This window comes from Fukomys damarensis, unplaced genomic scaffold, assembly GCF_012274545.1.
Source record: "Fukomys damarensis isolate Sample0158 unplaced genomic scaffold, DMR_v1.0_HiC HiC_scaffold_32, whole genome shotgun sequence".
NCBI lineage: Eukaryota > Metazoa > Chordata > Mammalia > Rodentia > Bathyergidae > Fukomys > Fukomys damarensis.
The window spans coordinates 30,902,604-30,915,279 of NW_022900944.1; the positions used below are offsets into that span (position 1 = coordinate 30,902,604).

The window sequence follows — 12,676 nt, forward strand, 5'->3', positions numbered from 1 at the left end:
AAGGACGAGACAACACCCGCAAAAAAAAAAAAAAAAAAAAAAAAAAAAATCTGTCCTTAGAGATATATGGGAACTCTCTGTACTTACCTCTCAATTTTGTTTCAAACAAAAAAATGCTCTAAAAAATAAAATCTATTTAAAATCTATTTTTAGATAGATAGCCTATAGTTCTAGCACTCAGGAGGCTGAGGCAGGAGGATCATTGTGAGTTCAAGCCCAGCCTGGACTGCATAGCAAGACCCTCTGTATCAAATAACAAACAAACAAAACTAAATCTATTAAGATAAAGTCTGCCAAGTTGTTTACTTTTAAAGTAATGAAGTTATAATAGACTTCCACTTGATTTCTGACTGATGAAATGTTTCTCCTCAATGTAAACAGATCAAAGTATTACACATATTGAAAACAGTAACTCACACATTTTGCAGTTTTATGTATTTGCCTGAATCTGCGATCATATCAGGAATTGTTCCTCGAACTGGTAAATTTCCTTGACCTTCTTTGGCTACAAATTCTTTTAAGGCACGAGCCAAAATCCAAAATGGTGGAGTCTAAAAGAATAATAAAAATCAACATTAAGCAGTGTTTTATTTTGATACAGAGATTAAAGGAGCATAATGTTTCTTTCTTTTTTTTTTGTGGTACCAGTGATCGAACTTGGGACCTTGCACTTGTGAGGCAGGCCGCAGAACCACTGAGCCAAATCTCTGGCCCCTATAATGTTTATTTCTCATTGTTACCTGTTTTGTGATATTTATGCAGCGATCGTCATTAAATATATCTTCAATATTGCTTGGAATCTAACAAAAGAACATAAAATATTTAAACTAAGAATCATCCCACCTTTAGTAAGTCAGTAATATTTCTTCAGATAACTTCCCTGAATTCTCAAAGTGTAGTAAAATATCAACTTTTGTTTCATTTTATTTAGAATCAGACCAGATGGAACTCTGATGCAGAAAAAGAAAATGCCCACTTGTTAGCATTCAAGACCAGCCTATTCTATAAATGGTGTAAAGGAGCAGCCCAAATAATTCACTTTACAGTTACATCTGAAGACAAACATTACAAACATTACTACTCAATCAGATTTGCAGTTTTGCATGGTTTTCCATCTTGTCAAAAATTTGAAATCTCTGCACCCTAAACTAGAGGCTGTTGAAAGAGAAAACCACTTTAAAAAGAAAAAAGAACCTTAAATAATTGTCATGCTATTCTATTGCCAGCAAGACCATCAGACTTTAATAAAAACTATAAAAATCACAGGCTTTGATTCTACTATGTAAAAAAAAAAAAGATATTTTAGTGATAACCATCTGTTATCTCTGCTTCTATTCCCAGCCCCTTCCATTCTTTTCTCACAAGAGCCAAAACAACCTTTCAGAAATATAAAGCAGATCATACCACTTCCATGCTCAAAACCCTTCAATGGTCTTCAAGGCCCTTTTTGCTTCTCCAAATACAAATCCTTCCTACCACTTTTCCCTTCTTCACTCCAGTCACTTTGGCTTTCCTCTTGATACCTGAAGAAATGTTAGACTTTATCCCACGTCAGGACTTTTGCACATGCTTCCTCTACCTGAAAAGTGCTCACTGCAAGTTACTTCACCCAGGCATCTGCTTAAATGTGTCTCTTTGGGAGTCTCCCTGATCCTCATCTAAGACTGCTACTTGAACACAGACCCCCTTCTGCCCTATCATGCTATACTCCTGCTTCAATATTGTTTTTAGAATCAGAGTCTCACTATTTACTATGTAGTTCAGGCTGGTCTTGAAGCCACTATTAGCAGGCTGGCCTTGAACCTGCAGTGGTCTTCCTGACTCAGGATTCTAAGTGCTAGGATTATAGGTGCGTACCACTTTCCTGGCTATTTTACTTCAATTTTGTTCAAAGCAACTAGTGCATTTATATGTATTTATTTAGTTTACTGCCCTCAACCACTAAAACTGTATTTAAAAAGATAAATTTTATACTCATCTTACACAGATCTTACACATACAATCTGATATACTTTGATAATTATACATATATATTTTCAACCATCACTTCAATTAAGACATAAAAATATTTTATTTCCCAGAATGTCGATTCATGAAGTATATACTTTAATCACTTAGCAACACTATTTCACTGTCTTCAAAAAACTTGCAGTGATAGATTAAGAGCCTTCCTTAATGTGAAAGGCAGCTATTTCCAAACATAAGAACATTCTAACTCAATCATCAGGTATGTTAATACAAAGTTGCTCAAAATTCTCATTAGCAGACTTCAATAACAAAATCACATCATAACAAAAAGTGAGTTGTCCTCCAAGTAAGTTTTGAAGCATACAGTATCATTAAGAACACCTTCCATTATTTCCAAATAATTACTAATAGAAGAAAATGCAGGGTTAACAAAACTATCCACAAAGCACTATTTTGGATTAGCAAAACAATTACCTTCATTATATAGTTTCTACCTCCAAACTGTTTCACTGTTTATAAGTCACATACTTTTTTTTTTTTTCACTACCAGGGATCGAACTCAGGGCCTTACGCTTGCGAGGCAGGTGGTGGAACCACTGAGCTAAATCCCTGGCCCCTAAATCACACACTTCTAATAAATAAAGCTGTTACAGATATTTATTTCTAACAAACTATATATTTAAGAAATATTAACTTAAATTGTTATAACTTGCTAAATTGTTTCACATCTGGGACTTCAGAAAACATTTCATATGAGTCCTTCAGTAACTCTTTTTTTTCTTCAATAACGCTTAATACCTGAGTTGTATTTAGTGCTGTGTTCACATTTTTAATAGCTTCTTCAAAATTCTCTTCATCTTCTGGAGTTCCATTTTCATTCTTCAAAATTCCTATAAAAATGGAAAAAGTGGTTAACAAACAAACAATAGCCATTTTCATCTCACTCCTACTCCCAACATTATAGAAATAATCTTGTCAGATTCTAAGGGAGGATCAGAATACTGAACCTTAAGAAGAAATAGCTTATCATTTGTCCTTCTTAAAAACCATACAAGAAATGGCTCCTTTCCCTCTCCAGACAAAAAGTAAAATAAAAGCTGATGATGGCATCATCTGATAAAGGTGCTAAAAAAAAAGTGAATATTTACTTCAAGCAACTTGACTTACAAACTTTAAATAATGCTTAATCACATCCCATATTACCTTGTCTAATCAAATCTCTGAAGTCTTCTTTTTCTTTATAGGTTTTAGGAATTCGTCCATTTGTCTAAATTGGTGAAAAATTTTAAAATATGTTTAAAAACTCAAAATATGGAAATTGAGAGTCCACAGTTTCCCGTTCTCCACAAGATTCTACGCTTGATCTTAGCCAAAAGGCCAAGAAGCGACTCCACATGAGATTCTATCAAATATATAACTCAGTGAAATGAGACTCACTTGCTAGAAAACAGCAACTGAAAGCCATTTCTCTACATTTATTTCCCACTATTAGTTCAAGAATGGCACCTACTGAAATTTCAATTTTTTAATAAAAATATCAGTATTGAAAAAGCTTCTAGATTTAAATTTAAAAGCTGCAACCTACTATACAACTCCACAAAGAAAAAAATTAATCCCCTATTCCCTTTTACAGAAATTCTCTATAATAAATTGAAAATATATTTACATACAGAATTTTTTAGAAAAGGACATACTTCACTATACCACTGTGCTAAATATTTAGCTACGATCACAATCCACGGAGTATGGCTATGATCCTAAAATGAAAGACAAATAAAAGAAAATAACAGTATTAGTAACATTAATTTTTCACTATATCACATCATTTTCAAAATTCAACAATATTTATGATTATCTTCCTATGTATATATAATAATGAGTATAGGAAAATAAACTGGGCTAATAAAGACTGATTTAGACATGTTTTTTAGAGGCAGTGCCCCTAAGGTCAAGTACATACTATATTCCCATTTTCCTAGCAAGAAAATAGGCACAGAGATTGCCACTCCCAAACATTTTAGATATCAATCATAAAGGGCCAGTGATTTAGCTCAGTGGTACTGTGCCCGTCTAGCAAGCGCAAGGACCTGAGTTTGATCCCTGGTACCAAAAAAACAAAAAAACAAAAAACACAGATACCAATCTTAAACAAAGAAAATCTTCATGTTTTCTGATGTATCAAATAAATACCTGGGCATGGTGGTACGTGGGTAATCACAACACTTGGGAGGCTGAAGCAGGAGGATTACGTGTTCAAGGCAAGCCTGGGCTATAGGTAAGTTTGAGGCTAGCTTAGAATACATAGTGAGATCTTTCTCAACCACCCACCCTAAAAAAAAAAACCCAAAACACTTGCACTTTAATATGTAGGTGGGAAAAATATGTATGTTCTTTTTTTTGCTTTCTTACTGAGCATTTTTATTTTAAATTAATCTGGTATCATCTAAATGATATGCAAACATGAGCACACATCTCTGAGCCAGGAAGTTAGGGTGTGCCCAGTCAGACGGGCAAATGAGTGTGACCTTTTAGTTATGAAATCTAGGATATATGTGCATCAAAACAGTTCCAAACACTGCACCTTGGGCCAATCAGAAAGTGCTATTTTTAATTCTTCTTGCAAGAAATCAGGCAGGTTTTTGATAGGACAGCCCAGATCTGACATCAGCCTGGAAAGTGGAGGATACAAAAGATGGCTATCATTAAGCTGGTGGCCACTGCACTCTCTCTCTCTGCAGTGGCCTAATTTCACTTCTTTTCCTACCTTTAATTAGCCTACATTCACTCTTCAGAGCATATTTGTTTTCCTACCTTTAGTAAGTGTAAAACCTCATTACCTTTTGCACGTGTCTAGGCCAATTCTTTTTTTTTCGAAATAATTTTATTTCCTTTGTAAATATAAATAAAATTCAAAATTATTTTAAACATAAAAGCCACAACTATAAAACTTCTAGAATAAATCTGAGGAGGGAAGAAAGCTCCACAACATTGGTATTAGTAATAATTTCTGGATTGACACCAAAAGTGCAATGAACAAAAGCAAAATAAACATCTGAGAAATATTTAAATGTTTCTTGAAGTATAAAGGAAACAATCAACTAAATGAAAATGTAGCCCATAGAATAAGAGAAAATAATATATACATACACATATATATTATATAAAGGATATAAAGAATAAATCATATAGTCTGGCTGGGCATGGTGGCACATGCCTATAATCCCAACTACTAAGGAGGTTAAGGCAGAAGGATCATAAGTTCCAGCTCAGGCTGGGCAACTTTGTGATTCTTTTTCAAAATAAAAATAGGCCTGGGGATGTAGCTCAGTGTGAGGTGCTGAGTTCAATCACCAGAACCACCCAAAGGAAAAAAATTATATAGCCTATTATAAATAGTATCATTTCTATAATAAATATATACTTACCTGGGTAACTTTTAAGTTTGAAGAGGTTCAATTTCAACAACTATCCACCTCAAATTCAATTTTTATTTTATTTTTTTCAATTTTTATTTTTGAGATGGGGTCAAACTATGTTCTTTAGGCTAGTCTTACCTGTGTTCAAGCAATCCCCTGCCTCAGCCTCCTAAATACTGGGATCACAAGCATATGACACTGATACTCCATCTGGCTATATTTAAACTCCCCCGTCCATTTTGTTTTTTTTGAAACAGAGTCTTACTATGTAGTCCAGGCTGGTCTTCAACTTCTTCCTACTTTAGCCTCCCATGTAGCTAAAATTTCAAGTGTGCACCACCACATCCAGCTCAAACTATTTTTAAAAATTTGTTTAGAAAAAGACCATGAAGAGGCCTTCTGAGTTGTCTCTGGATGGTGATTATCCAGAGACACTCAGTTTATGTGAGTCTCATCAATAAAAATGTCTTTTGGATTTAGGAGAAAAATACATTTATTGAAAACAAGGTAGTGTTATTATTGTGTAATCTGGATGACAAAATACGGAGGTTCATAATATTTTCTCACACTGGTATAATTCAAAAACTTTAGGTTGAACAAGTATTTTGCCTATCTATAAATATAAGGAACAAACACTACCAACCTTTTTTTCCATATGATCTAAATCATAAGATTGAAAATGTTCTTTCAGTTCAGGAAATGGCTTATCCAGTCGTAGATCTTCTATTGTATTATCTGGATGAGATTCTATTACTGTGAAACAAATGATCCCAAAAAAATAAACTTATTTATTTAGTAATACTGTGGCAATATGCTACCATTATAGGAATTTAGGGAACTGGTAATTCTTAAATGGTCAAAGGACCTATGTATACTTTTCAATTATTGAGGTATAATTTCATATAGTACTAGGGATCGAACCTGGGACCTTGCAATTGTGAGGCAGGTAGTGGACCACTGAGCTAAATCCTGGCTCTAAATGCACAAATCTTAAATGTGCTTTAAGTTTTAATAAAAGTTAATCTAAGCATGATAGTGTATGGCTATAATCCCAGTACTTTAGGAGCCTGAGGCAGGAAGATCACAAGTTTCTATCTAGCCTGGACAATTTAGCAACTTAGCAAGACTTTGTCCCAAAAAACAAAATAAAACAAAGAAACAAAAAAACCCTGACAAAATTTATACAGAGAGAAAATGTGACAACCTACCTTCCTTCCTTCCTTCCTCTTGTGGTCTTTCATAGACAGCAATGCCTAGAAATTTTACCTAGAAACCTGATGCTCATCCTTGACTTTTGTCTCCTTGGCCCCAATACCAGTCACTCCCACTTCCTAATCTCACTTTGTATGCTGCTTTCCACATGGGGCAGTATAGGAAAGTGCACAGAGTGTTTAGAAAGAGACATGATGTATAGTCAATGCTAACTACATGACCTTAGGCAAATAATCTCTCTATGCCTCAACATCATCTGTAAAAAGCAGATGCAGCAGTAGCTACCCAATAAAAGTTTTGGGAAAGGCTGGGGACTTAACTCAGTGGTTCTGCTGCCTGCCTTGCAAGTGCAAGGTCCTAAATTCTAGCCCCAGCACCCACCCCCCAAAAAAACCAAAACAAAATCTAAAAAGTTTTGGGAAGAGTAAATGCATTAATACACAAAAAGGCAGGTACACACAGCAAACAATGTTGACTTTTATTATCTACCTCCTCTTACCTTCTTCCTTATTCCTATAACATCTTCTTAAGTCACGGTTATTCTGCTCCAACCCCTTATCTAGATCATTGGAAATCTACAAGCAGCCACCTCTGCCTCCAATCTTAGCCCCTTTAAGTCCTTTCATTATCTACTCAACTTCAGAGTGATCTATTTAAAATAAAAAATTTACCCTGTCATTCTCCCACTTGTAACTGTCAAATAATTCACCACCATCTACCAGATGCTTACCCTATAAACTATGTCCTAATTGCCCACTGAGATACTACTCATCAGTGATTCCCTCAATGCTAAACGGTATCACTGCACAAGCAGCGCACGGCTAACAGCTGGCACCAAATGAAAATGCTTTCATAAGCAAATAAACACTGTGAATACTAAATGAAAATCTAAGAATGGGCTGGGGATTGAGCTTAGGGGTGCCACCACCTGCCTTGCAAGCACAAGGTCCTGAGTTTGATACCCAATAGCAAAAAAAAAAAAGAAAAAAAAAAAAGAAAAACCTAAGATTAAGGTTTTCTGGGTAAAGGGCTAATATCAGCCTTGAGTTCATACAGGTTTATCATGATATTGGTCTCCTATAACTTTTTTGGGGGAAGGGTAGCTGGGTAAATGCCTTATCATGTGGAACTGCACATAAACTGGGGGAACAAAGGCATGCACGAGAATGGAATACAAGGGTGGTACGACTCTGGCTCTCTCCTGTGTCAATCCATACATGGCCTATATAATTAAAAGGGCAAAAGAAAGTAGGTACAGTAATACCTCAGTTCATGAACACTTCTGTTTGCAAACAATTCGATTTGCAAACAAAAGTATTCAGCACAATTTTGCTTCTATTCACAAACTCCACTTCAGGTGACAAACACAACCATAGCCATCTTCGCCACACAAACACAAATGCAGCCATCTTTCCCAAAACTGTAAAACAAATCAGTTTGTAAACCGAGGCACCCTTGTACTTGCATAGCTGTTATGCCTCCTAATCAGATGAAGAAGCTGTACCTTCTGTATCTCTGTTTTGTATCCTTCTATGCTAGGTAAAGAAATAGTAGATTAAAACCCGCTGAGTCTAATTGCCACTTTGAACCTATAACAGGATGTGCTGCTACAAAAATTACTTTGCAACTTAAAATTGACTTTCTAAGGTTCTAAGTTTCTAAAATTGTAGCTAAAGCAACTGATAGCAAGCCCCATATGCTCAATTTTACCTGAATGTTCTTTTATAATGATCCTCATATAACCAACCAGTCCATATGTCCTACAGATCAAAAGAGGGATTTGGGAATTCCAGAGGACATCTGCTAAACGTAGCAATGTACTGTAAAGGAAAGCAAAATAAAATAAGAACATAAGCAAATGAACATGCCAAATATGAAACATGCCAAAAAACGAAAATATCTTAAAGCAACTTTCTTACCAAATAATAAATACAAAGATACATCATTGCACTTACATAAGCAGCTCAAGAATATAGTAAAAAGCAAACAATTTCACATAGCTGCAGTCTCAAGCTGAGTATGTCTTTTGGACTAGAGGGACATGAATCCCTACTTTATTATAGTAGGAAGAATGCTGTATTGCACCTGCCTCAGAAGTGCAAGGTCCAGAGCTCAATCCCCGGTACCAAAAAATAAAATAAAATAAAATAATTTAGGGTCAGGGATTTAGCTCAGTGGTGGTGCTGTAGCTGCCTCCCTCGCAAGTGCAAAGTCCTGAGTTCAATTCCCAGTACTTCCAAAAAATAAAAAAGGAATGCTGTTGACAAACACTTTACAAACATCTCCCATCACAGAAAAAAAATTTATAAATCACATTTTATGTATTTCCAAATAATTCCTATAGTTCTACCTAACTTTTAATCCTAAAAAGTCACCAATGTTCACTTAATTTTTTTCTAATGTTCATTTTAAAGGCTCTAAATATATCCAAAAAATTTTACATTTCAGTATTTTTATTCTTCTACATCTTTTCAATGCTAGAATGAATACATACAAGAACTTCATATTGAAGAGTCCTACAGAATTTAAGAATTTTGGAAACCACATCTTAAAACTGTAGAGAAAAAATAAAACTATGCAAATCTAGCAAAATTAACATTAAAAAAAAGGTAACATCAAAATTTACCTTTCAGGAAGCTGAGTTGCAACCACAACAGTAAACCTACAGAAAAATGAAGGATCATTGTCTAGAAGGTTTTCTGCACTCTAAACAGGACAGGGGGAAAAAAAAATTCAATAATTTCACAATCATATTAAACATGGCAGAAATAGTTAAGCTATTTTAGAATAAATGAAATAAATTCAATTCCAAAGTGAATCTAAATGATACAAAATTCTAAATTCTAAGTTTCTAGATTTTAAAAAAATATTTTAGTACAGAAATAATGTATATATGTATTATACCTCTTCCACAAAACTTCCAGAGACATCATTGTTTAGTTCCTGTAAGAACTCCATGGCAGCTTCAGCTCGGTTCTTTTAAAAAACAAAGCATTTGACTTGAATTAGAAAATACTTAGTGAAAATGTAATCCCCCAATTTACAGATGAGGTAAAACTCACTGAGAAATTACCTCCAAAATTTCTTGTACAGCTATGACAACTCTGCTTTCAGTGTTTAAACTGAGGCTCAAGCATAAAGTTACTTAAAACAGCTAAACTAGTATTATCCATAATTCTCAAATGACATTATTTGCCCTCAACTTTTCTGATCAAATGACCAAAAACTCCTGCACAGAAGGCAATCCTGGATTAAGTGCAGACTTACTCTAACAACTCACATTTACAATTCTTTACACAGTCAAACATTAAACTTCCATAGAGAATATTATATACTAAGTTCACTAACATGGCTTGATAAGATTTTATATTCTAAATATACAAATAAGGAATCTTTTGGTTAACGTCAATTAAAAATTTTGTTAACCAGAATACTCCAATTTCTGAATATTGTTATTCAAGGCTTTAATACAGAAAAGTGTAAACCACACAGAACTTCTAAATTCTTAAATTACCAAAAATGTAGAGATTTTCCATATTAGAAAAATGAGCTAAGTTTCTCAGAGACTAAGTTCATTTAAAGTGAAAGCTGCCAGGTGTGGTAGTGCATGCCTGTAATTCCAGCACTTGGGAGGCTGAGGCAGGAGGATCATTGAAAGTCTGAGGCCAGCCTGAACTAGAGAGACCCTATCTCAAAAATATCCACCCTTCTACATTTTTGGTGGGAGAGTAGACTGATGCAACCACTGTGGAAATCAATATGGAGATACTTCAAAAAACTGGGATTAGAGGTCCCATTTGACCCACCTATTCCTCTGCTGGGTATCCTTCCAAAAGAATTAAAAGAATCATAACACAATGATATATGTGCACCCATGTTTGTAGTGGCACAGTTTGTAATAGCTAAAACTTGGAAACAGCCCAAGTGCCCATCAACTGGAGACTGGATAAGGATGTGGTTTTTCTATAAAACAGAATACTACTCAGCCATGAAGAATGAGAAACTAGAGTCATTTATAGGAAAATGGATGCATATTGAGGCCATACTCAAGTGAAATAAATAGGACACACATGTGTAAATATCAAATAGTTTCTCTAGTGTGAAAAACTAAAAGTGTAAATAAGATTCAAATTGTAGAACTGATAATGTGAAATAGGAAGAAATGGACTAAAGGAGTAGGGGATGTGGGAAAGGTAGGGGAAGGAAAGAAGGAAAAGGAAAAATATGAGAAAAGGAAAAAATGGAAACAAAGTCTTTGTAAATAGGGAAGGGTGGAGGGCATGAAGAGAGGGCAGAGGTATGGGGAAAAACTAAGAACCAAGATACATCATGTAAAGGTACAAGATACCAATGCTGTACTGCATACCTAAAAAGTACCAATAAACAATGGAAAAAAATCAAAACAAAAAGTGAAAGCCACTAAGACACCATTGCTTTATTAGATGTTCCCACAAAAGCATATTCTACAACAAATTGATTGTTTACCTTGCCAATACTGCTCCTCTGAAGGAAAAAACTAAAGGGATAGAACAAGTAGAAAAAAATTAAAAGGTTAGTATGACTATAAAGAAAAAGTTGTTTGTAATAGCATGTATTTTATTCATAGTATAAAATAAAAACTATTTTTTTAAAAACAAACTATTTTTGAAAAAAGATTTTTTTTTTTTTTGTACCAGGGATCGAACTCAGGCCCTTGTGCTTGCAAGGCAGGCAGCAGAACCACTGAGCCAAATCCCTGGGCTCTGAAAAAAAGATTTTCACAGACTTTTTAGAGGAAGAAAATCTGATGAAAACTTGTAAATTTCCTTCCTGGAAATTCATAATACATATAATACACATGATATTAAAGTTTTATAGTAAAAAAAAATTTAAGGCCTTTTGTCCCATTTCCCAAACTCATTTAATCACTGGCCCACTTAGCACCTATTAACATTTCTTTAAAATCGGTATTCTGCAGAACACCCTTAGAAAATACCCCGAACCATTTGATTTTGCAGGAAACTGTAACAGCTTTATTCAGGTGTTCACACATGCCCCTATCATGTTCTATGGCCCAGATAAGAGGCTGCTTATCAGTCATAGTGCTATAGTGTGGAAAAGCTAACAGCTCCATAAGAAAAAGAAACCTTATTCTCTTCATATCTTTCTATAATCAATCAAGTAAGCAAAAATACGACTTTTCTTTACAGATACCAATAAAAGGGACATGTTGTAGACAGTAGAAACTTGTACTATCACCCAAAGACATCAAAAATAAATACAAATTAAATTCTGGTTTTCCTTATATTACCTCCATGACATTGTTCTGTCTTTCCTAACATGTATATATTTGAAAAGAAAAGAACATACTTGTTTCCAGCATCTTCTCCGCTGACCTGATTTCCATCAATAATCGTAAATGATCCAATACCTGGAAGACAAAACAGAGTCTGTTAAGAATATTTCTAGATTAGGACGTTAAAGAAGTCAGTTTAAAACACAACTACTAAACTATATTACCTGGTAGTACCAAGTTTTTAACAATTTCAGTTCCTGTAGCTGTTGCATTTATCAAACAAACATGAGCAGCTTCCAAAGCCTCTTGCCCATGATCACCCCACAACCTACAAAACAAGACACAAGTTAAACATTTTTTTAAATTTTCACCATAATATACAGTAATTTTCCTATTTAAATGGTGATCTTTGATCTTTATAAAGTATTCTTACATACAATAAAGGTACTGTGGAGACTACATGGCAGAGATACTGAAGCTCAGACTGACTACACTTTGCATGATAGGTGAAAGAGCATCAAATCAGAATCAGAACTTGGTCATCTAGCTCCATGTCCTTTACTTTCTTCAAACCAGGTAACTTACAGGACAGAAAGTTTCTGGAAATACTCATCATTGTTAAACTGTCTTAGCTGGGCACGATAGCTCATATCTATAGTTCCAGCTATTCAAGAAGATGTTGAGGTAGAAGGACTCCCTGAGCTAAATTCACTGCCAGCCTGGGCAAAATAGTGAGACTCTATCTCATGCAAATTTAAAAAACATTAACTTGCATTTAAAACCTAATCTATTCTGTTTAATTTCT

General features: G+C 34.6%; 1 protein-coding gene and 1 pseudogene across 2 annotated transcripts in view; both read right to left on the bottom strand.

Annotated features, from left to right (window-relative positions):
- Nae1 (NEDD8 activating enzyme E1 subunit 1) overlaps positions 1–12,195 on the bottom strand; it is a 21,221-nt gene extending 9,026 nt beyond the window's left edge. Inside the window, exons 1-12 of one of the 2 annotated variants that reach the window (XM_010612168.3) lie at positions 12,096–12,195; positions 11,946–12,006; positions 11,082–11,112; positions 9,501–9,572; positions 9,223–9,302; positions 8,307–8,416; positions 6,028–6,137; positions 3,663–3,725; positions 3,172–3,235; positions 2,767–2,858; positions 741–800; positions 418–551 (exon numbers count right to left, since the gene is read on the bottom strand). In XM_010612168.3, the coding sequence (XP_010610470.1) occupies positions 418–551; positions 741–800; positions 2,767–2,858; positions 3,172–3,235; positions 3,663–3,725; positions 6,028–6,137; positions 8,307–8,416; positions 9,223–9,302; positions 9,501–9,554 (767 nt within the window). In that variant the 5' untranslated portion in view covers positions 9,555–9,572; positions 11,082–11,112; positions 11,946–12,006; positions 12,096–12,195. Of the gene's footprint in view, positions 1–417; positions 552–740; positions 801–2,766; positions 2,859–3,171; positions 3,236–3,662; positions 3,726–6,027; positions 6,138–8,306; positions 8,417–9,222; positions 9,303–9,500; positions 9,573–11,081; positions 11,113–11,945; positions 12,007–12,095 lie in introns of those variants that run through there. The other variant, XM_010612167.3, reaches the window with a different exon arrangement.
- On the bottom strand, positions 3,239–3,357 carry LOC117283945 (annotated as a pseudogene).
- Positions 12,196–12,676: the final 481 nt, after the last annotated feature.